At 34.0% G+C, this 26,101-nt stretch overlaps 1 protein-coding gene across 6 annotated transcripts in view; it reads right to left on the minus strand.

Moving 5' to 3' along the window:
• The window catches only part of LOC130440832 (uncharacterized), a 226,311-nt gene that overhangs the window by 3,673 nt on the left and 196,537 nt on the right, over positions 1-26,101 (minus strand). For 3 of the 6 annotated variants that reach the window (XM_056774192.1, XM_056774187.1, XM_056774188.1), the window contains exons 4-12: positions 21,582-21,940; positions 12,446-12,665; positions 8,537-8,727; positions 8,266-8,462; positions 7,977-8,204; positions 5,301-6,110; positions 3,010-3,030; positions 2,297-2,626; positions 1,971-2,240 (exon numbers count right to left, since the gene is read on the minus strand). In XM_056774192.1, the coding sequence (XP_056630170.1) occupies positions 1,971-2,240; positions 2,297-2,626; positions 3,010-3,030; positions 5,301-6,110; positions 7,977-8,204; positions 8,266-8,462; positions 8,537-8,727; positions 12,446-12,665; positions 21,582-21,940 (2,626 nt within the window). The remainder of the gene's footprint in view (positions 1-1,970; positions 2,241-2,296; positions 2,627-3,009; positions 3,031-5,300; positions 6,111-7,976; positions 8,205-8,265; positions 8,463-8,536; positions 8,728-12,445; positions 12,666-21,581; positions 21,941-26,101) is intronic. The other 3 variants (XM_056774191.1, XM_056774193.1, XM_056774189.1) reach the window with 1 other exon arrangement.

A 26,101-nucleotide genomic window follows, 5' to 3' on the forward strand; every position in this document is an offset into this window, starting at 1 on the left:
CATTACCATTTCAATATTTGTGTATCTTCATCAGTTATTAAAAATATATGAAAATGTGTAAGTAGTTATTAGTTGTTGATTCTAGAAAATCAAAAAATCATGAGATTTCAATGATTATTTTTTTTTAATTTTTATTTTGGGATTGGGAAAAAAATTTCAGAGCTTTAAATGTTTATATATACACACTCATCCACGTATAATTGTTGAGAACTTTTTTACAAGTATTTAAATGAAGTTTTCATATTTTTTCTTGATGTATACAAACACAAATTGAAAAAAGTTGTACAAAAATGTTGATTTTTGTAAAAATAATAATAATAAAAAATAATTTTCATACGATGTTTTTTCAAAATGTCAATTGTTTTTGGTAGTTTAACAAAAAAATATAAAAGCTTCGTTATAAAATCTTCAAGTGAGATATTTCAAATGATTTTTTTCCGTAAATCCACTATTAAAACAAAAATTAGAAAAAAAAATACTTGTATTCGGATCAGTTCTCGATTTTCTACAACCAATCAAAAACGACGGAGGCGCAATCGTATGAAATTATCAAATTTTTTCTTTTATTTTGAATCTTACCGCCTCTCAAGTCGATAAAGTAGAAATCACGTCGATTATAAAGCTTGTAAGGTTAAGTGAAATATTGGAAAGTAATAAAAAACTTGTGGAAAATGATTGACAGATTTACCAATGAATGTTCGGTCTTCCTTTCACAATTGAGAGTTTTACACATAAAAAAAGTTTTTCTTCCTATATAAAACTATATGCCCTTTTGAGCATCAGAGTCCTTTTATCCATTTTTTACACTTTTCTTGGTCCTCTGCTACTTCATTCATCTATCGTATTGTTTATCCCTTTCTTCCTGTGCTACTTGTTCTAGCCAAGTCTTCTCTTCGTTCTTTTCTTATGTCTTTTTGCTTTTGCCATTCTTCTAAATGGATTTTGTGATGTTCTCCTCTGTATGTATCCGTACCAGCTCAAATATTTTGGTTTCTTATTGGTTTTTATTTGAGCTTTTCCATAATTACCTCATTTGTTATCCTGTTCAATCTCATTTCCCTCCCCAATGTACTTCTTCAAATTTGTCTCTATGTTTCTCGTATATGTCGTGACTACAAATATATTACTATGTAGTTTTCAAACTTAATCTCATCAATTTATTTTCTTTCCAGCCCCTGGGTATTGTATTTTTTTTCCAAGCTAAATGGAGTATCTTTAAAAGCCATTTCTTTCTTGCTTGCCATATTTATTTCATTATTTTGGATTAACAAGCTTTACTTATTTTAAATTTCCTTATTTCTTCTTCCTCTTTCGTGATTTTCTCACTCCTCTTGTAATGTTTCCACTAATGTGAAAGAATTTTTCTCTAGAAAACTCCTTCCATGTCTTCAATATGTCTTCTGTGTTTTTTTATATTCTTCCTTCTCTTATTCTTAATATTTCCTCAATCTCTGTTATTATTCTTATTTCTCCTATTTTTATTCCTCCTACTTATCCAATTTCGTTTCAAAAGCCTCTATTATTGTCTCTATAGTTATTTGCTAGTCCTTCTTCAAATTGTTTCAACGTTTTAATTTCTTTTGTGACTTTGTTTCTTATAGTTTTGCCTCTTCATTTTCTTCACTTCTATTTTCTATTTCTTCCATGCTGCTTCTTCTGCCTATCTATTTTACTTATTTCTTCTGTCCACCATTTGGTTTTGTGTTTCTCTCTTTTTATCGTTTTCTCCCACAAATTTCCTCATACGATATTTATTTTTTTATAACAAAATGAAGGAAATATTTGATAATAATCAAAATAAAAATTGATAACAAAATTCATAATATAAAAGAAAATTGATATTAATAGCAAAAACGTGTTTTAAAATATTTTGCTACTGGTTTGGTGATTCCAAGAATATTTTGGACACTATAATTATTGTATGTATTCTATGCCTATAATAAATATAATCGTAAAAGAAAAACACTTACCTATCGTATTACTCTGCCTAGGCGTCGTTTGATTACCGCCAGGTATATCTGGGGCTCTTCTATGCGGAGTCCTCGGTATATCACAACCTCTAGCAAAAATAGGAGTTTCTGGTAGACTACACGATGTCTGAAGATGATGCTCGTCTTGGGGGCTCTGTTGGGAAGCTCGTTTTTGGAAAGGTCTTCGTTTATCTTGCAGCTCAGCGGGAAGAGTTCGACGCTCCGATGGAATGTTTCTATTCGACGAGGTATAGAAATTTGTTCTACGACCTGCAAAATCATCTGATTATCGAACTGATCACTATCCGATCGAATCCGACACGTACCTCGGCTGTAATTAACGTCCATAGATCGGGTTTTCAGACTGTTGGATCCCGGTTCGCGATGCGGAGGCACTGTGGGTGGCTCGTTATTATTCGGCAACGTATCGGCTCTGCTTTTATGTACAGTATGTAAAATTTCCGTGTATTCGTCTTCGTCTTCTTCAACTGGCGATGGTGGTAAAGGCGGAAACTCGTGCTGGAGGACCTCCACTCGTACAGGAAAATCCGCCGATGTTGAAGTAGGAAGAGGTCTTGGTTCTCGATGAGCTATCAGCATTTCCTTCGCACTTTCCGATTTCTGGATGCCGTTTCTTTTCGGAAACGGAATACCACCTAAAATATCAAAAATTATCTTTTTATGATCAGGTTTTAAAACGATTTGCTAAAGTAGATAGCAGATTTTATTGATACGAGGGGTGGTGTGGTATTGAATAACAAAATTAGCGCCACTACAGAAAAAGTACGCATGCGCCAAAGGTTTGAAATATTCCATATCACCAGTCCCGTTAATTAATAGCTAAACCTCGTATGTAAACAATCTAGTTGGTCGCGTTATTGCCAGATTTTTGCAGACAGAGAAACATTTATGGTTAAATGATGTGACTTGTCCAAGTTAATGCACTTTAATTATTAATCTAATAAATATATGTAATGAGGTTTTCGTCACTGATTATGATTGAATTTTATGAATAATAAACACTTTTTAACATACTTACCAGTTCTCTTGCGGTAATAGTCTTATAAATAAAAAAATATTTTAGAATTTTTTATAAATGCCAATTATAGTAATTTCCATAATTTTCAAAAATTTATTCGACTGGTAACACAGATATGACTCACAATTCCCAAGGAAATTCGAGAAAAATTAACGATAAAATCAAAGCAGAAAATGAATTCATTAAACAAAATTATTAAAAAAAGTATCTAGAAAGAGCTTAGTGGTAATTACAACTACCCAAAATTTATTTTTTAAACATTCAGTCAGTTATTTGTACGCAGCGTACATATGGTTAATTTTTTAATGTATAGACTAAACCGCAATGACAATAACTTGTCAGTTGATTCAGTGAAGTCTAACTTTTTTTACCAAGAAGGTTTATTCATTGAATTTTGACCCCATTTCACATGCTGCCTAGTCCTACAATCTTTTGCTAATTACTTATCAAAAAAATGATATTGCTCCAGTCAATTAATCAGTTTTAATCATCAATTTAGGTATAAAATTTTTTCAAATGTAATATCAAAACACATGTTACAGAAATATGCGTTGATAATTTGTTGCTGATCAGTTTCTAAAGAAATTGATTAATTGCCCAAATTCATTTCTTATAAATGCCGTAAAGTCTTACTTTACATTGAAATAGCAAAAATTATATAAATACAATATTATCAAAAAGTACTACAAACAACTTTGTTGCTAATTTATTGCTGATTAATTGCTAATAAATTTATTTTTTGCCTCAACGGACTAATCAAAATGTCTTTAATTTTTACTTCACATTAATAGAGCAACAATTTTGTAATTACAATAATACAAAAATACATTATACAGATATATATTGCTAATTTGTTACTGATTAGTATCTATAAAATCAATTTTGTTGCTCAAACCAATTAAAAAGTGATGTTATTACTTAATTTAGATTAAGGTAGCAAAATTTTGCATTTATAACAATATCAAAACTTAATTGATGGAAAAAGATGCTGAATAATTGTCAAGAAATTAATTTTGTTGCTCCGATTAATTTTTTTGAAGCTACGTTAATGTTAACATTAGTATAATTTGCTCACTACTAGATATTTTGTAACTGATTGGTTGCTAAAAAATTGAAATTTTGTAGCTGATTCCCTTAGAATTGCATTAAGTTAGCCTCACAGATTTTAAATCAAATGGAATTTGTTCTCAACGGATTTTTCTGTTATAATTACTCATAGAGTCAGTAAGACATCGCTTATATTTGATTTGGTGATTTTACTAAAAACTAAGAACGACTGAGCTTGTTTTGCTCTGTAGGGAATTATATTAGCAAAATCTATTAGCAACACTTTCCAAATGATCTTAAATGCATTTTAAACACTTGTGAAACCACCAATTTTTTTCTGGCTATTAATTAGCAACACATTTTTCTGTATAGCGTCATTTGATTGGCAATTAATTAGCAACACATGTATATTGTGTTTGAGATCACAGTATTTGCCAAATTGTTATTTTCTTAAAGTAAAGTGAGCAATATTGAAATTAATGATAAATTGGCTAAAGCAAGGAGATTAATTTTTCAACTAATTAACGATATATTTTTGATTTATTGGTTAAAGAAGTGAAATAAATTCTTAGCAACTAATTAGCAATAGATGTATGCTGCGTTCTGATATTATTGTATTTGCATGGAAACCAGGCATCAATGGTATTTCTAATGAATTAGTGTTGTATACATTGTATACATTGTATTTGTATGTGATTGAGACATAGATGACATCTCTGATCATCAAATAAAAGAAATAATTAGCAAAAATACATTTCGAGATTATTGTTTTCACGAAATATTTTCCATTAATATAAGGTGGAGCAACGAAATCAAGTTTTTGGTCACTAATTAAATTTTTTTTTTGTTTCGCCAACTTTTCACATCTAGCATTTCGGCATTTTATCATTTTCGTAAAAGGATTTGTTATTCAACAAAAAATTGGACTAGTGGGTACTGAAAATATAAAAACGGTTAATAAGCAAAAGCTACAACCAATCAAATGTACTGTGTGATAAGGGGTATCTTTCAAAAAGATCTTTGAGGCATATTTCTTCAAAAATGACAACTACTATGACATGTTGAAAAATATTTTGAGGCTTACTTAATACTAAAGTAGGTTTCATATGATAAATTTATAAGATTTTCATATAAAAGAAAACTACAAAGTTATCCACCTAAATAATTGAGTTTTCTTTAAACTCTTAGTAGAAACAAGCAATATTAATTATTAAATTGAATATTTACTTGATCTATTTACTTACCTTCAATCAAAAGTCGTCTGTAGTATTCTTCAGATTTCTGAATTTCATTGTGGCTGCTAGATTTCTGCAAATCAATTCTCTGTTTGGCATCCCTGCAAGGTTTGGACGGAGCCCTTCTCTTTTCCTTATTCAAATCCTCGACTCCATTTAAAACGTGATCTTGTTGTACAACTTCGATATCTCTCCTTTCCAACAATTCGCTAATATTTTGCTCAATTTTCCTCAAAGGGGATATTTCTGCGCTGGGCTGGGAGCTTTCTATTTCTTCTTCTTCTTCAACTGTCACGTCTAATTCCCGCTTCGGCGTGTATTCTTCGGCGTTTAAGCTAGGTAGAGAAACTACCCTCACTATCGGGGATACAACCGGACTAAAATCTTTGGCGATTTCCGTTTTCGGAGATACCAAATCTTGAACGACTCCATCTTTCATTAACGATCTAATATTATCAAAAGTTGTGCTGTGTTTTTTTAAATCTTGATCGTGTTTGCTGGGTGTGCTGGATCTACTGCTCGACAATTCTATGCTGTGTCTCGAAGGGGACGAACTCAATTCTTGACTGAGTAATCTCGAGTTGTTCAAATCCAAACTTAACCTAGATTTTGGGGAGTTGCTTAATCTCGAATGCGGCGTACCAAGATCTACGCTATATCTAGAATTCGGCGTGTGGAGATCTCGACTTAATCGATGGCTTATTTCTCCACTGAATCTACTTGTTGGTATACTGAATTCTGAACTTAACCTAGAGTTAAGCGAAGAATTTGAGGTTAACGAGCTGCCTATAGCTTGGAGGGACTTGCGTTCTTTATTACCTAAAAAAATTGTTATTGCTTTAAAAAGTAATAAACATTTGTTTGTATACGATATCAAAAAAAGTTGTCTATTGTACATTTGAAAATTTCCAAGCTTTTCATCCAGTGGTAACATGAAAGGTAATAAAATCGAATTTGTACAAAAACGCACGAACCATTTAAACGCTTGGGTTTTCTACCAAGTACCAAGCGATCAGTTTTCTACACCAGTAAACAAAAAGGGTGTTTTTGGTAAAGGTGTGTCTTATTCTATAGTAAGAATTAAGTATAGGACTTTCAGAGGTGGGTTTGTCGGAAATTTTTGTGTTGTGTCTTGATAGAAACGACTGCATACTAAATAAGCTTCCTTCTTTTGGATTCGTTCCGACCGATATCTCTGCTACACCAGGAAACAGGGAGGTTTTTTTCCCGATTCTGTCGGATGAATTACATATAGGGCTCCACGGATGTTCACTCTATATACTTGATTATGGATCAGATAGTCTACAGAGGACGCACTCTTAAATGACTTCTCTGTGGAACTCGAGGCGTGTTTCTCTTAGTATCTGGCGGAAATCTTGCGGAAAAGTTTCTTTCTAGGTGCCGGGATGTTTTGAAGACTATAGCTTAGGTTTTTTTGGGTAAAGAAACCTTCTTTTTCAGCACCAATCTCTGCCCAGCGTGTTGATTAGTGATAGGTTTCATAGGGTCTTTGAATAGGTTATAGATAAGAACATTGTTGACAGATTTTAGGCATCAAGGAAAGAAAGACAATTCCAAATAGGCCTTGAATAGGCTACAAAAAGTGTAACTTTTTAAATGTATGTCTTGAGATCCGGTCTTGTGCAGGTGTGGACTTAGGTATCTTGATATAACATATTTTCATACTTTTTTCAGAGGGTGACTTTCCAAATAAACGACATTTTTTTCCATCTCGTATTTTCTCCTAAGTATTAGGAGGAAATTTTATTTTCTCACTAAGGATGCTAGGGTATTTTGAAGACAATGTCTTGGACTTTTTGTGTATTTATGTGGTTTAGGGATAAGTTTATCAATGCCTATCTTGAGATCCGGTCTTTTCTGGGTATGGAGTTGGTTATCTTGTTATAACATGTTGCGATACACTTTCCAAAAGGCGTAGTTCCAAATAAAGAGTTCCTTCAATCTCAAGGCATTTTCCTCAAAGTACCTGGAGGAAATCTTTAGGTAGAATTCTTTCCTTAGGTATTATAAACAGTAGCTTGAGTTTTTTGAGTATCGATAGTTCCCCTTCATCTCCGGCACCAATTTCCATCAAGAGGTAACTTTTTAAACGGCTGTCTTGAGATCCGATGTTGTCCGGGTGTGGAGTTGGGTATCTTGATATAACACTTATCCGTACTCTTTCGCAGCCATCAAATAAACGGCTTCCTTGTGAATCTCAAGGCGTGTTACCCAAAGTATCAGGCGGAATTTTTAAGGTAGAAGTCTCTCACCATGGGTACTGACACGTTTTGAAAGCAATGACTTGGGTAACAAGAGTTAACCTCCATTTCCGGCACCAGGTTTTGGAGGGTTTCTGTGGGGTTAGTTAAACAGTATTGACGGATATTAAACAACAAGGGAAATAAGAAACTGCCAAATAGGTGTTGAATAGTCCACAAAAAGTGGCCAGTTTTTGAATGCCGGTCTTGTGATCTTTCTTTCTCCGAGGGTGGAGTTTTTGTCAGCTTGGTAGGCCAATTGAATGTCGTCGATAAGGAAAAGTGTGATGTTTTCATTTAGTTTCATATATACCAGGTTATATTTTTAATGAGCAGAGGGACAGTTGAGGCAAACAAGGTTTGGTTTCGTAGAAAATGCGTTAGAACGATTTAAATTGGTGTTGATTTGTCGAGTAACACTCACCTCTTCTAACGATATAAGTGTTATTTCCCGACATATTAGCGTTATTCAATTCCGTTGGTAACATAACGTGTTCATCGGAATCCGAAAATGGGGAAGTTACTTCATCTTCAGTTGTGCAAGGAGGAGGATCCGGCCAATCTTCTAGTTCTTTAAGTCTATTAGGTATTGAACTCGTACTCGAATACGAACCCGATTTTCGTCTTCTTCTCCCTATTACTTTTGTGCTACCTAAAATGAATCATAATAAAATAAATAAAAAAAATCAAACGGAAAATTAAAATAATATTACCAGGTGTAAGAAGAGCATCGTCGTCTAAAGGTACTTCCCAAGCGATACTAGCTCGTTTGTTACAAGCAGGCGGAGGGGGTGGGGGAAGTATTTCCTCTAAAGAATCATCAGAAAAATGCTCGTCGTCTAATTCACTACGAATACGTAAGGCTGGGGTTTCTTCTAAGTCGCTAGATAGATTGTCGTCACTGCCATGTCTATAAAAAATAGTTAAAAACATAGTAAGTCACTAATACTATATCGAGGTTTTGTTGTTGAAGATTAAACTAACCTTTTCACTTCTCTATGTCTTTCTAAAGCAGTAGGCACAGTTCTAGGAGGTACCCTAGTAGGTGAGGTAATGGGGTAAACACAGTGTTGGTATGGTAAACTACCAAAACGATAACCAGGCGGAGGAGGTGGTGGATCTAACGTGAAATCATTATTTTCCCAACCGTATGGTCGTTGATGTTTTGTTTTTGGCTAAAAAATAATGAAATATTGATTGAACTATGTACTTATAAATGTTTTTCTTTAAATTAAATTTCGTTTATGGGATTTTTATATTTTTTCCGCGTGCATTCAATGAATACGAGGTCTAGCTATTAAATAACGAGTCTGCGCGCCTAGAGGGCGCCCTAGACGGGTGAGGTAAAAAACGAGTAGTGCGATGGGTACCTAGATATCTTGTCTATGCACGACCCAAAACACGTTTCCGTTACTTTTATAGTATTTGTGCAGTAGCGGTTTGAAACGAACGTGTTTGTTTCTCGTGCCGAATACCATGAGCAACGTATCAATCTCAAATTTCTTGTTAAATTGAAAAAACTCTGACTAAGTGCTATACATTGTTGCATTAGGCCTATGGGGACAATTCTCTATATCGTGTGCGCGTGTTTTTGAGTAGTGTAAGCGCTTTAGTGAGAGCCGAGAGAGCACTCAAGATGACCAGCGCCTACGTCGCCCTGTGACTGTTTTAACTCCAGAAACAGTGATCAAAATCAAACAAATTGTGTGTGCAGATCGTCGAATGAGCATCCGGATGATTGCCGAGGCTGTAAACGCCGATAAAGAAACGATTAGAAAAAATTTACACGAGGAATTACACACAAAAGTCTGTGCGAAGTTGGTGCCAAAAAATCTAATTCTGACCAAAAGCGTCAAAGTGCTCAGATTTCCTTGAAAGTTTAGGAAAATATTCTGGACTGATGAAAAACGTTATTACTTATGACAAAACGTGGATTTTTCAATACGCTGTTGAAACAAAGCGACAATTGATGCCTTGGAAGACGTCTGAATCGCCCAAAGTAAAAAAAGTGAGGATGTCCAAATCAAAATTCAAGACAATGTTGATCGTTTTTTTTTCGACATTAACGGTATCGTTATGACTGAACGGGTTCCAAAGGGTCAGACTGTCAATCAGACTTATTATTTGTCAGATTTGGCAGCACGTAAAAAACGGCCCCAGTTGTGAAAGAGCAAGTCGTGAATTTTGCACCAAGACAATGCACCTGCTCATAACGCGCTATCTATGAAACAGTATTTGGCCAGTAATCCCACTTCAGTGCTCGAACACCCGCCGTACTCACCAGATTTGGTACCGTGCGACTTTTTTTGTTTCCGAAGATAAAATCTGCTTTGAAAAGGACCCGATTTGAGCCGATGGAAGCGGTAAAGCTGAGCTCCTAAGGGCACTCACCAAAGAAGACTTCTAGCGCTGTTTCGATTAATGGAAAGAACGTATGGAAAGGTGCATGTCGAGGGGATGGGAGTATATTGAAGGGGAGCATTGGAATGTGGAATAATTTTTTTCGTAACCAGTCTCGTTATTTAATAGCCAGACTTTGTATTATGATGTTGCTCTGAATATTAATGAACTTATTGTTTTGAAATAATTATTTTATAAATATTATTTCATAATTGTTTATCTCTAGATAAAATATTTTCAAAATTTTATTATGAAATTACGACACATTTTTACGTTTTACGTTTTACGTTTTTTCCCGCATTTAAAAAAAAATTATTTTCGAACTTAAGTACGACAATAAAAATTTAAAAATTATTTAAAATATAAAATGGTCTTCTCCTTTTTCAAATATCTCTCCTCAAACTAAAATAAAATAAAAGACAGGATTTTGTTACATTTGTACATCAATAAGGCCTGGCCTATTTCTAAAAGATGATTTCAAAAAATTGAGACCATAATATTTTAGGATTTGGGACTTTATTATTCCAATTTTTATTGCTTTTTCTTTCTTGGCATTGCCAAGGTTATGGAGAAAAACTTCTTCTTCTTCAACGTATTATAGATATTAGGCCTGTAGTTACCAACTTGTCATCCTTGAGATGTTGATGTCCATGAATCCATCCATCTTTTTGGAGGTTACCTAAAGATCGTCATGTCCCTGGTTTACCGTGCGATCTTTGCTAATCTTTCTCTGGTCATCCTGTCCACGTGTTCGTTCCAAGCTCTTCTTCATTTACGTACCCATCTGACTATGTCTTCCACCTCACATTCGTGTTTATGAGTGTTTTCATTTCTGTTGTTCGAATGATGTTTTTAGTTCTTTTGTTGTCCGCTCTTGTTTCTCCATCTGTGGTTGGTTGCTGGGTGGATAGAGTAGTCTCGTAACTGCCACTGCCGGTCCCAAGCCCGGGTGAAGAGTTATCAGGTGAGGCCAGCAACCTGCCGGGCGTAAAAAGAGTTTATCTGCTCATTGATCCAACGATCAGCCTCAGAATAGGATGGAGAAAGATGTTAACCAAAAAATCCTAAGATATCATCAGCGAACATCAATACGACTTTCTAGAACATATATCAACTGAGGATCTCGTAGTATATGTCACCAACATATGGACTGAAGCTAAAGAAAATATGAGGAATTCAGAACAATCGCACTGGATATATCGAAGGCAAGCCAATAAATTGAAACCGATCCATCTATCTCACTATCAATGGACACACCTCAAAAAGGTTTGAAGTCAAAGCTGGTGTTCACCTACTCTCTTTCTCCTATACATCAAGGATCTACTCGACAAAACTGCAAACCCGATCTATAGTTTCTTTGGCTAGTGTCCTCGTTCAAATCAATTTTCTCGCCCCAATAACTCCCCCAATACCCAAATCCGTCGGCAGCAACAGATCACCACACCATTAATATCGATTTTTAAAATATTCTTGAGTGGGCTGGAAGCATTTTGATTGAGTTTAATGCAGGAAACACCCTGGCGACTGTTTTTACAAATATATCTGGCACTGGCAGCTCAGGATTTGGTCCTGTCTGGACATAAAATAACACCGTCACAAATTTGCTTGATGAGGACCCCTCTTCAAGACTAAAAAGCTCTACATCCCGCAACATTTTCTAATCCACTACCATGCTCAAATTCGTTCATATTTGGAGTATTGCTCGCACATTTTGAGCTCAGCTACCAAGCATACGCTGAGGATGCTCGAATCAATACTATCACTGTATATGCTTTTCTAAGCTGCCCAACATATTCCCACCTGAAGCAGTATTTATTTGCAAGATCTACTCGACAAGCAGACGTGGCTCATGAATATCAAGTTCGCCTGCAGAACTTCAATTTTTCGGGACTCATTTCTTTGGAGAAGTGCAAGCCTGCGAAATCAAGGCACGTCTTTCTCGAACTCTACAACCTACAGATGTTCAAGATCAATATCCACAGGCATTTCCATACGGAAGACACTACTCGAGCTCAATGAGATTTATTATCTTGTGCTTGCTTTTTATATAAAAACACGGGCCTATTTGCAAGGGATAATGTCGATAATGCAGATCTGATTAAATAGATTAGTCGATAATACAAATTTTGAATTCATATTAGTTAATTATCCTTATCATAAATAATCACAAGTAACTATAAATCAATACACCTTCATAGTTTGATAATAAAAACTCATTTCATAACATTATATACGACAATGATAATTTAAAAGTTGTCTCTTATACATACAAAAATGTCTCTTACTGTTTCATGAAGTAGTCCTTAAACAAGAGACAGAATTTTTCTTTACAAATACACGACTAAGGAATTAATTTTGATACCAATAGTTGAGAAATCGGCTGTAAAATATTATTGCATATTCAGTAAATTATCCGAATATTTAGAAATGTTATCCTATTATTACAATTATATATACATAGTTGTCAAATCATTATTACTTAGTCTTTCTTACCAATGTTGTTTGTGTGGCCGTATGAATTGGATCAGGAGGTAGACCGTTGATATTAGAAGTGACGTTATGATCATTTTGAAATCTTTGCGGAGGCGGTATCGTGTCCATACGTTGTGGTAATTGTGTGAGAGGAAATGAACGGTTATTTCTACCAGCATTTCCTACCGGTGTCGAAATACCGCTAGTACGATTTTTTGAAAGGCGGTGAGTTGGCGAAACTCTGTAAAAAGTACTATATACAGTGATAATAGAATAGTTTTTTCAATTTCATTCGAGTTAAAGGTGGTTAATAGTAAAAAAGTTCGTTTTTTTTTTCAAAAATTGGCCAAATGAAATAGTTTATTTTTGTAATATCCACTCAAATTTTTATGCTTCTACTTAAATTTATCACGAGAAATCACAATATCTAAAATATACAAAACACCGCCCTCTAGCATTCACGTTCTTAATTGAATTGCTTTAAATTTATACAGGGCGTTTCGGAATAGCAGTCCAATCTCTCGGCAAATGATTCTATAGGTTCTATAAGGAAAAAAGTTGATATAACAGAGCTTCCCGCCAGGATTTCAGATCCACCAATAATAGGAAGCCATATTGAATGTTTCAGGTCTGAAATTGTCTTGAAAATTTATTTGGTCTACACGTATTTTGACCTGAAAAATTGATCTCAGATCTGTAACTGTAATAGTTTTTACGTTAACTGACATAAAATACAAAAACTCAACTCCAAAATACACTTTTTTTACGTTTGTAGTAAAATAACGTTAAATACCCAATAAATGCATTAAACTTTCAAGTAAAACTTACAGAAAATTTAATTCTGAAGAGAACGATGTGTCCAACCTCAATAAAAAGTAAATTCAAGTTGAAAATATCTTGATTTCATTGATTCAAAATTAAAACAAAAATGTTTCTGTAATTTTCTTTTTTGTAATTTTATGTGTGTTTTATTTGAAGGTTTAATGTATTTATTAGGTATTTAACAAAATTTATTTTGGTATTTTATGTCAGTTAACGTAAAAACTATAACAGTTACAGATCTCAGATCATTTTTTCAGGTCACAATACGTATAGACGTTTTTGGAAGTTTTGTTATATCAACTTTTTTCCTTATATTTACTTGTAGAATCAAATCGATATTCCGAAACACCCTGTATATTTTGTATTACTAGACAAAAGCTTTTTTAAACAACATCAAGTTGATAAAAATCGGCTAACCAGAACCGGACTTACAGGAATTTTTTCACAACAAGATTCCCAGTCTCCCCCACTTTTCATTTGAAGAGTTTGACTAAAACTTGTATAATGAAAAATTCGTAGTATTTATCGAAGAATTCGATTATTGTATATAAAGTGCCACTTAATTGGATAAATTCTAAAAAATTTTGTTTTGTTAATTTTGTATTTTCAAATACGCCCTCTAATTTTGGACCTAAAATTCTTAAAATAATTTCCACGTAATTCTAGTGCTAATTTTATTAGCATTTTTTTTCTTGAAGTTGTAATCAGTCGTTCCTGACTTACGGACGACGTCTTTCTAGTTGCCCACGGTACAAAACAGACTGAAACAGCTTTTTTTCAAACGGACATAAGTATTTTTTTAGATTTTAAGTTTTTGGTGGTTTTGTTGTATGAACATCAAAATACATCGATTTTTGTGAAAAGAGTAATTTTCTCACGAGTGGAAATGGGTCAAATCAGCATTTTCTCTTAATGAATACCTAAAATCACTACCAAGCCAATACACTGGCTTCGTCTGTTCAGTGATAATTGTTCAGGCCAAAACGAAAACCAAGGTTCTGCTTATACCTGACAGATTCAGTTAATTTCCAGAAAGTCATTCAGTATTTCCCTGTTCGCGGCCACAGTTTCCTCCCTTGTGACAGGGATTTCGGAATAATATCTAAAGTTTTAAGGAAACATGACCGCATTTTTGATGTTCTTAAAATAACTGGCAAAATTTTGCAACATTCATCATGGTTTAATATGTTCACTGTTCATGAGGTTACATCATCTGACATAGATTTAGATTTCCAGAAATGGCAAAATATGTTTTACAAAAAAATCGTGTATATCACAAGAAACAAAAGGAAAACGCAGATAAGAAGACATACCTTATGCATGACATAATGATCGATCGTCTGGAGCCTTCAAAAGAAACTTATTAATTCCTTCACAGGCAAATGTTTTAGATTTTTTGAGTCTGTAGCCAAGTGGGCACGAGTACGATTTCCGTGGCGCCTGGATTTAACTATTCCATTTTGTATACCGACCCAAAATAAGTCGTAAATGAAGAATATCTCGCTTAGTTTTCGAGATATCGATACTTGAAGTTGGAAAAATTTATTTTTATTTAATATTTGTATATATCAAGTAAAATATTTAGAAATTATAAATTATGATAAATTGTAACCAATTTTTTAAATATTTTATTGTAAATGTGTTTTCTAAAATTATTATTACTAAGTTTAAAAGATGAGAACGGTGAAGTTGCGCCATCTCACGTTATTTAGTAATACATTTTAGCGCTTTTTCAAAGTCTTGTGGCGGAAAATAAACTTAAAATTCAATTGACGATCTCTATTGACAGAATTATTAATTATCTATCAATTGGCATTAGTCTCAATTGTTCTTCCATATTGTTAACTTCAAGTTTCTTTTAGCTGTCATTCATTCTTTTAAGCTTCCAAAATGTCAGGTTAATGTCTTGATTTGCATAAAAAATTAGTTAAGTTTACGATCTATTATTCGTTTGGTGAAATATTAAAAACGAATTTCTTGAAGAAGTTGGATTGATTCCTTCGCGTTCTTCAAAACCACCAACATGTTGTAATTTTCCAATGCGCGTTGAGGATTTTGGAGACAAAAATCTCAAATGGGTATGGAGATGCGCCTCAAAAGGATCGAAAAAAAGATAGTAGCTCGTGTCCTAAAATAATTAATCATTTGTTTCATGTTGCTTGACGTCGATATAGAGTTGACTACGAGCTTAGTAAGAGCACGATAATTGCTTACTACAGTTAGTGCGAGAATTAGCTGAAGTAATCACTCGCAATCTGATTTGGTACTGGGTGGCGAAGGTAAAACGGTCCAGATTGATGAAACGTTTTTAACGAAGAGAAAATATCATCGGGGCCGGATTGCCGAGCACATGACAACAACCGTCCTGGGTTTATATTGTTATAATGTTTGGGCCTGGCATTGTTCATTTGCGAACAAATCATAACATTTGATCAATCAAATCCATTGAATACCATTAATGATATGGAGAATCAAAATAAACTATTGAAAAAATCAATAAAATATCGTAGAAGTCCATAGTTACTTCACCAAAACATGGCTCTCTATTTTTATAGAAAAGTATGTTTCGACAAGTACAAGGATGATCTGGGTTCCCAAATCATGCAGTTTCTTCTTGATATTAAATTAGTATATCCGGGAGTAGTGGAAGGAAACTTGAAAGAAGGTTTAAAAATTAAATAAAATGATCCTCCTTAATTTACATCATCTCAAGAGGAAAAATATCTTCCTCCGGCAAAAAAACCGCGATTAGAAGATGGGAATGATGAAGATGATATAAATAGGGAAAGTCATTGAAGAAGACACAACCGATTCTGAATACAAAGGTAAGGATGTCTTTTAAGATTCACAAGAATCTTACCCAACAGAAGAGGTTTGGAGTCATTAAATACCTCGGAAGTGACGAGCCGAGGTATTTACGACTCTTCTTGTTGGAATGAAGTGCTATTAGACAATACCTTCTCGTGGTGCAAAAAGTTCGTGAGGATTATTTTATTATTATTATTTTTTCTTATGGGCGGCTTCGCCTTCATTTGAAACGAAGTATTGAACGCCATCTGTTCAATAAAGCGAATTTTGAACTAACGTTTGATTATAACTTACCTAAATATCCTACCTAACCTAAATATCGATATGTCGGAAACGAAGCGAGATATTCAAAAAATTTAATTCTTCATTTTCGATTAATTTTGGCCTAATTAAGCCAAATCCGCTGTCAAATCGTGGAGGAAATCGTACTCACCCCTCCAACTGATTTATTTTTCAAATATGCAATGAGTTTCGAGTATTTATTGATGTCTACGTAGTTATTTACCATTAGGATGCTTTTCAGTTTTGAATAATTGGACCAAAGACTTCGACATTTTGGATTTAGTTTCAAATTAAGCTACTAATACTCTTTCTGTGAAGCTGATGTCTTTTTTAGTACGCCCCTCCATATTCCTTTAAATACTGTTCCCTGGATTTCTCAGGGAGAAGATTCATAGCCGCTACACTTGCCGATTCAATAACATCTTCGGGTGTGCAGCTTAAACTTTCTTCACTATCACTCTCCATCACTAATAATAATACGATATTCCTTTTATAATTGCATTAAAAAATGACACGTTACGGCACTTTTTTTAACGCGAAAGCTTGAAATAATGAGCCGCTACGGTACTCTTTTTCATGCTTTTTGACCAATTCTGAAAGTACATTTTTTATAAATGCAAATTAATGATAAAAAAACGTGAATACTATAACGGTTAAGTCTTACCAAGATCGAGTGCCAATAAAAACTACAAAGATGGAAGATATTAAAAAAATGAGAGCCTACATTCCAGACGAGCATCGGGGATTTTTTGAAGAATGACAGATCTAAAGAGATTACCAGCGATTTGGCTGAGGTTGGCCTCAAATCTACAACTTTGACTTTTTTCCTCTTTAAAACTCATAAAAGTAATTTTACTATGTTTTTAGTGAATTTTAAACATTGTCTTATAATAAAAATAACAGTTTTTCCTTGAAATTTAATGATTTTTTATCTCCTTATAGGAGATTTGATTTTTTTTCAGACCTTGACAAGATAAAGAAAAATACTTTTTTATTTCTTAGTGCTTGTATAAACGGGTAAAAATAAAATTTAGACAACACCTGCATCTCTAAAAATTTACAGTACACATGAAATTGCCTTATTTTTCACCCCTGAATGCATTAAAATAGCAAAAATCAGGTGGTTCTATTTAAAAAGTAAAGAAATTTGATATTTATGATGTTAAACTTTGAACACTTTTTATACACTGCATGTATGAAAAGAAAAATTTTTCAGCATAGATTCAAATACGTCCGACCTTGCTGAAAGCAACCGAATAGAAACCATTCTCATATCTTTAAGGGTATCCTAAGAAAATAATTTATAAGGGTATGTAACGGTCAAACTGTCTACAAAAAAATCAATAACCCACAAAGTATGTATTTTTCGAAAAAAGTTTCAAGACAAAACTGTACTAAAATTTTATGTATATTTAAAAAATGTGTTAATATATAGGGTGTTCTATTTAAAATAACAAAGTTACAGTCGACTTCCGGTAGAACCGGAAGTCGGCCATCTTTGAAAATATTTTAGTTAAAAAGATCATATCTGAAAACCAAAACGTAAAAATTTTCATGATTTTATTAAAAGTATTTTGCCATATACAGATAGTTTTAACTCGTCGTGGGACACCCCGTATAACTAAATTATGAATAAAGATACAACGTAAAATTTTGAATCCTGTAGTAAATTGAATTTATTTACATGTTGATATTTTTTTAAAAATATTTCAAGTGAAATATTTTGATTTAAACAGTTTTTTTTTTTAGTTTTCCGAAAGCCCATTTTCTTGAACTTCCGCCCGTTTAAAAAAACCGATTCTACTAATTTACACTAGTTTAAATTAAAGTTTTTGTAATTCTTATTCCTCTACTCTTAATTTAATCACTCAATTCGACGCGTTCTACGGGCGTTTTATAGTAAACACAATTAACAAACTCTAGAAATCAAAACTACAAATATTCTTGACACTAAACAAAGTTAAAATGTCAGTACAAGCGACGGAAACGTCGGTTTATTCAGCACGCTGTAGAACAATTTCAAGCCATGTCGACCCTCCAACCGATTTGATTGCTGTTTGACCAATCTGAGCGTATTTTCGTAACACGCCACGTATATTCATTTATACCTCCCCGATATGATTTACTGGTTTGTGAATTATATTTTCCGCTACCACATTTGTCTTTATCATCTATTAAAGTAGATGTGACAAGATGCCAAGATTTCTGCAAAAACATAACGGCACTGGTTTAATGAAATAACACTATATTTGTCAAATTATCCGTTTCGTCATGAAAAAATTCGACAAAACGTCAAAAAAATGATTTAATATAATCATCGGTGAGATCACATCGGCAAAATATCATTCATCAAGCAATTATTTTATTTTTGAATAATTATAATACGCGATCGGATTATTTTCGAAAATATAAGGTCTCTATTTAACACCCACCGATGTATCCTTTCGATTCTAACCTAACATCACTGACCCACATCAAACGTCAAACGAAAAAAGTCACAACTATGTCTGGCGATTCTCCAAATTCGCTCAAAAACGAAATTTTCATACTTCCAGATGGTAGAACGGCAAATTCCACGATACCAGCGACTACTAAAGACGTGGGTATACAAAATGGCAGCGGAGGTGTTTGTTTACTATCTGCGGCTGTGCCTATAGAAGATAGAACAAGAGACGGTGACGAAGGTACGCAGAATTCCACATATTTAACGTCGAATAATTTATGTAACTTACAAATTACGGATGAAGATGTGGCGCTTCCTTTGATCGAGTTATCGACTTCATCGAAAAATAAAAAAAGTGAAAAATCCACTAAATATAAAATTAATAAAAAGTGTCAGCAGAAAAAAGGGATCGAAAAAGATGAGTGGACAATAGATTGTATGCATTATACATTGCAGTGCTGTGAATGTGCCATTATGTGATTTTTTTTCTCGACTTTTCATATAATAGACGTAAGAGAAAAGATTTATGAATGAAAATTCTAATAAATATTCCGTTAATTACTTTGCTTTTTACATAAAAAAATAGCTCCATATATTTGAACCGGATAACATAAAATTTCCTTATGTTTACATAGGTCAACAAAATACAAACGAAATTAATCAACTAAGTTATCCGTATATAAAAAAATTACAAAACACTACTTTCGAAGTAAATCACTATTTAGACAGCTTCTTGTGTTTATGTACACTACCAATAAAAAGCTTTTGCCAAACCTATAGTTTGACATTCTCTAAGAAGATTTCGACAAATAATCGTCGTCTATTTGGTTCCATTTGTTGTTCAGAATATTCCAATGGTGTGAAATGGAATTAACACCGTGATTTCTGACTTCCATGTTCAATTTGTCCTACATCAACTCAATCGAGTTGAGAACTCTTGAGGATATGCAAGAGGAATTTGTTAAAATTTGTTATTTTGAAATTTAATGAACAGATTATGGGGTGGGCAAAAAATTTGTATGAAAAGCAGTATTTTTATTAGGGTGCTATGTTTACTGCGACCCACAGGCCACGTAGGGAATTTGGATCGGACATCAGATTGAAACTTCACTAATTCTTTTCCTATATCCACGCATTTTTCAATAGTTTTTTGATTGTCCAAAAGCTGCTACTTACCTACCAATTTAATCGATTTGGTTTACCCTTCCTCCGTGGGTTTTTATCGAAACATCAAATGGCTTTTGGACTCAGTCTGGACGTATTTTCTGAGCAAGTAGTTGTATCATATCTCAATATTCGCTCAGGTAGTTAGTAGGTAGTTAAGTGATTTTTTTAATTATTCTTTAAAAAATATACATAACAAATAATATTTGAGGATATAATAAAAATCAGTATTTTTTTAAATCAATCAACTTTTTTTAACCAGAATTACTGAGTACAAAACTTTTTATATTTTTCTAAACTAAGGATCTTTTTCAGTACATCTTTTTCGCTTCGAAGCATTGCATACAATTCTGTACAATTTTTCTTCATAAATAACTTTAGTAATATCGCTTTTATCGTGTCTGTTTCAAGTTGAGTCTTGTCATTTGTCCAAAAACTATTCATTAAGAAAATATTTTAACAAAAGGAAATAAAAATCACAATCTGAATATTAACTTAAACTGATAAACTCAAGTTGACAAAAACATGAGAGTTAAGGAGATCTCTCCATACTGTCCACGATTCTGCGTTTTCTCTTCCACCTAACGCTCAGATACACGATGTATAAGAGCGCTTGTAGACGTCCGTTTTTTTAACCGGACAACAGAGCGTGTTTTTTGCCGGATTCGCCGTGGTGTACATTTCACACGTGCGTAATCTCTGATTACCAGTTCAAACCTATTAACTAGCGCAGTCCCCGGTATATGTATGCAAGGATAGCCGTTTATTGATGGTCCGTTATCCGGTGAAAAAAACGGGCGTCCACAAGCGCCCTTACGAAGCACTGATTTCCAGCGCCTACAATAAACATCATGTCTCAGAATGTCAGATAGAAGAGCAATCGTAGAATCGAGAGTTCACTGTATGCTTCAAACAATTTCAAGGGTGCTGTGTATTTTGATATAACCTTTTCAAAAATTCGGGACAATCCGTGACAAAAAACCTGAATTCGGGACAAATATTGCTTCCAGAAAAATCCAGGACGTAAGGTGGAAATCGGGGACTATCCCGGCCAATCCAGGACGTGTAGTCACCTAATCTAACTTAACCTAACCTAACCTCACCTAACCTAACCTAACCTTACTAGAAAGAGCAAGTGGATCGACGATTTTCGCGCACTAACAAGTGTGTTGTGTCCTTAGGTCGGATCTCAACTCAATAGATAATTTGCGACGAATTATAACAAAAATAGTCTATAATCTTCAGAAGCCAGGAATCCAAAATATTGATAAGTACAAAGAAAAACAGTAGCTTGAGAAAAGATACCAGCAAAAAATGACATTATAGTTCTTATTATTGAAGTAAATTTACTTATTAAAGAAAACTTTGAAGTTTATATTTTTTTGTTATAAGTGGAGCTAATCTCAATAATATTATTAAATTTCCAAGAAAAATTATAATTAATAGTTTAATTAAAGACGAAATAATATCTTTTGACACTCAAATTCCGAAAACAATGACTTTTCCTATTGAGTTTATACTTTTGCACAGGACAATATATATTTTTGATATTTTACAAAAATCTGGACACACAGTATACGTCTTTGATATTTCCTTGTATATTGTAGATGTATTTCAATATCAAAACCAGGTACTTACTTTGGTAGCAGCGTAGCAATCAACCTTTGCGCTTCCTCGGGAGGCGGTGGAAAATCATCCGGGTCTCCTGGTCTAACTAATGTCGTAGGAGATCTTAATTGGTGCGGCGATAATAGAGGAGGCGGGGGATTTTCATGATGTTCTGCGAGTGGTTTGAAAGAAAGATTAAATTTTGCTTTCCGACCGTTCATACTCATGTATCCGTCGTCTTCCGATTGGTGACCACCCAGTGAAGGACTCTCGTCGTCTGGCGTTGTCGTTGTTGTACCACTACTAGGAGCTGTTGAATTATGGTGGTTATTGGTAGTTTGATGGTGGCGTAGTTGAGGTGTGGATGTAGAGGTAGTAATCTGCTGAATCTGAAAAAAAGGAAGACCATATCTGTATTTAACACCACAACTGTACTCGCAAAGGTTCGCAACATACACTGCTTGACTTCTCAGTTTCGACTGAGTAAATTTTGATCTAGTCGAAGGTGAAGCCGTTTGATAGTGTAGGGCTTTCTTAAAACAAGGTAAATGCTTCAACACACGCGACTCGCGTTACCAAACAATCATTGGTAAGTATCTTTCATGTTATTAGTTTGTTCATAAATTGATATTTAGATCTTTGTTTTTGTTTGTCGGGTCGTTAACAACCCTTGGATATCTGTCAAACTATTTACAGCTCTGATTTTTTAGAGAAAAACCATATTCAGCTGCTAAACTGGTAAAGGGGGCCAAAAATTTTGTCAAGGATGGTATTCAAATTATTCCAGAAGGCATATACGAAGCTCTCCCCCTAACATGTTGGCAACAGAAGGATTGTTGAAAAGACCAAGAAAGGAATATAGAAAGTCAAGGTCTTGAGGAATGAGTGCTAAAATTTGCTGATATTTTTGATAAAGAATATCCTGGTTTACGTGTTTAATTATATTTTGTTAACTTCTTACGTTAGCGAAGTTGATGTCTGAATTTTTCAGTCAGATTTTCGGAGCTACACAGTTTTTTTGTCGTGCCGAAAACCATGAGCAACGTATCAATCTCAAATTTCTCGTTAAATTGATAAAAAATCCGTCTGAGTGCTATAAATTGTTGCAAGAGGCCTATAGGAACAATTCTCAATCTCGTGAGCGTGTTTTTGAGTGGTGTGAGTGCTTCAGTAAGAGCCGAAAGAGCACTGAAAATGACCAGCGCCCAGGTCGCCCTGTGACCAAAATCAACCAAATTGTGCGTGCAGATCGTCGAATGAGCATCCGGATGATTGCCAAAGCGGTAAACGCCGATAAAGAAACGGTTAGAAAAATTTTACACAAGGAATTACACATGACAAAAGTCTGTGCGGAGCTGGTGCCCAAAAATTTGACTCCAGACCAAAAGATCTTGCGTCAACGGGTCTACTCAAATTTTCTTGAAAGGTTAGAAAAAGTTCTGCTTTGAAAGGGACTCGATTTGAGTATTTGGAAGCGGTAAAACAAAAAACGGCAGAGCTCCTAAAGGCACTCACCAAAGAAGATTTCCAGTACTGCTCCGATCAATGGAAAAAAAGTATGGAAAGGTGTGTGGCGACGGGAGGGGAGTACATTGAAAGGAAGCATTCGGATGTAGACTAATTTTTATAATAAAACCCTATTTCGTATTGTCAAGTCAGTATGGTGTTTAGCCCATGCAAAAATGTAAAAGTTTCTCGGTTAAATACAAGAAGGAAATATATGTGGCCCAACGGCATGTAATAAAAATGTTCAACACATAAATGGTAGGTTCTAATCAGTTAGCCTGTTCTTACGTATATGAGAGATATTTCACATTATCTCCTGAAAACATATGGAAGTGAACTAACCAAAAATTACGAGGCTTAAAAAAGTTTCTGTGTACTGTGTTTCTGCCAATAGACAGAATAAGATTCTTGCGTGAGTTGTCTAGTTCCACTACACGATAAATGTTTTGATCAAGTCTACAAATTGTGCTTCAATTACATCTACGTAAATATAAATTACGTTATTTTTTCTTTGTTTCTATAAGTACCCAAGGGATCGTTAACGACCCACGATCAAAATCATGAGCTACAATTCAAAGATATGTTTTTAGGTCAGATTTCATCATTTTTCAACTTTTACTCTATTCATTGTAAAACATTTTCATAGTTCTGGGTATTAATGGGTTAATTGATTTTCTGAATCAAAATTGACGAAAATGAACATACTTTTTATCAATTTCAATATTCACCCTTTGAATATTTTGCTTCAATAACTTGAACCGGAATCACTATTTTTTTTTAATTGAAATTTAACAAACCTTTCTCCCCTTTACGCATTTCCTTCCCCACATTTCAAAATTAAACTGAAAGTGAAGAAGATGGTGACTCTTAAGCAGATAAAATTGTCACATAATTGAAATCTAATTTGACTTTTTAGAGGAAAATTAAATGCTTAAAATGCGTAACGAACTTGATGTACGCCTCAACAATTTAAGTACAACTTTTTAATTTTGTAGGTACGAAAAATGAATAATTTTATCAATAAATTATTGTTATTGTTGTTTATAGAAAAGTATATAGTAGAAAGTAAAACAATGTGTCACCTACTGGCCTCTAAAATGCAGAAGAATACGATCTTTTCAAAGAGATGCACTGTTTCATAAAATTGATTAAAATAAAAATAAATGCACTGTTTTCACAAAACATATTTCTTCTGTATTAAAAAAAGCATACGAGGATGGTCCCAGGAGTACCTGTCCTGACCTAGAGATGGCGGTATTTGCCAGAAAAATACCACGGTATTAGAAAGTACACAATCTATACTTCAAATGTTTCAAGTTTGAAGACGCCACGTTATTTCAGTGAATAGTGAATGTTTTCAGTGAATTTGTAAACATGAAAAAAATTGGTCATTGTTATGTGATACAATACTTTTATTTGAAAGGCATTAGCCTAACCAATATAAAATCTAAACTAGATTCTACTCTGGGTGAGACTGCTTCTTCGTTAGCAATAGTGAAATATTGGTTAGTAGAGTTTAAACAAGGCCGTACGACCTGCGTAGACCAGAATGTTGAAGAAAACCCACAAAGCGGAATATTTGGCAATGTTCCACAGAAATAAAGCCGAATTTTGGCGCCGTTTCATAGCTCTGGATGAAACGTGGGTTCATCACTACACACCCGAGACAAAAGAACAATGAAAACAATGGACTGAAAATGGAGAACCGGCTCCAAAGAAGGCAAAGAATGTTCCGTTTGCAGGCAAGGTCATGGCGTTGGTTTTTGGGATACGCGTTGGATATTTTCCATTGACTACATTGAAAAAGGAAAAACTATCAATGGCAATGATTATGCGAACTTATTGCAACGTTTGAGCATCAAGCAAAAACGGCCAAAATTTGTCTAAGAAGAAGATGTTGGTTCATCAAAACTGTGTTTCAGCTCACACGTCCGTTATTGCAAGGGCCAAAATTAATGATTTAAAGTTTGAATTGCTGCCTCATGCAACTTATTCGCCAGATTTAACCTTCTTGGATTATTTTATGTTCTCAGACTATAAATATCGAACTTATTGAACATCGCTGGGAAGAATGTATAGAGCTAAAAGGAGATAACGTTAAAAAACAAATATATTTTTTTCCAAAATTATCGTGTTTTCTTTATTGGGCCAGGTTTTTTGGGACCATCCTCGTAATATGGGCTAAGTACCAGACGGAACTTCGGCGTGTGTAAGACTTGCCTTTTTTATTATATCATCAACGTAGTAATCATTTTCATGATTAAAATACCCCTGAAGTGCTGCAACGGAAATTCTATCACACAGCGGCGGTAGAATTAGCTTGGCAAAGTGAGGAAGCTGCTGCTTACTTTACAGAATTTTTTGCATGAAATCAAACAAACATGGTTTCCTAACAAATCGAGTTGAATATAACCTTATATTCAGCCAAGGTGGTTGAAGAATATGTACTGAAAGCAAATTTTCAATAGAAAACAACGGCAACAACGTCAGATTAGTTCTAGTAGCAGACCGTCAAGAGCTTTGGAAAAACTGTTATCAAATAAGAAGATCAGTATGTAATATCAATCTTTTTACAACCCATCATAATTCAATTAATTCATTATTTATATAGATACATTCGAATTGAAATGTTTTTTTTTTGTTATATTTGCAAACAATTTATTTTCCTTCATGAATTTTGCTTAGAAATTTCGTTTTCCAGATAAAAAAATGAATGGGGTACAAAAAGGGCTCAGTCTCATCTAGTACCCCGTTTAAACCAAACGCACTTACAGACAGGTTCATTTTACTCGTCTATTTATGTTTTATAATTTAATATTGAATTATAGCAAGCGAGGTATAATAATGATTTTTTCCAAGTTCTAAGTAGGACTACAATAAGTGCATCTGTCTAAATAACGGCGTATAATGCCGTCCAATTTATCGAAAACTTTCTCGCATAAAATATACATATTTTCAAAAGTATTTATAAAAATAATGAACTTATAAAATGCGATATCTGCGCCTACGGTAGATTAAACAAAATTGTCGGTAAGGGTTTCGAA

This window comes from Diorhabda sublineata, chromosome 2 (genome assembly GCF_026230105.1).
Source record: "Diorhabda sublineata isolate icDioSubl1.1 chromosome 2, icDioSubl1.1, whole genome shotgun sequence".
NCBI lineage: Eukaryota > Metazoa > Arthropoda > Insecta > Coleoptera > Chrysomelidae > Diorhabda > Diorhabda sublineata.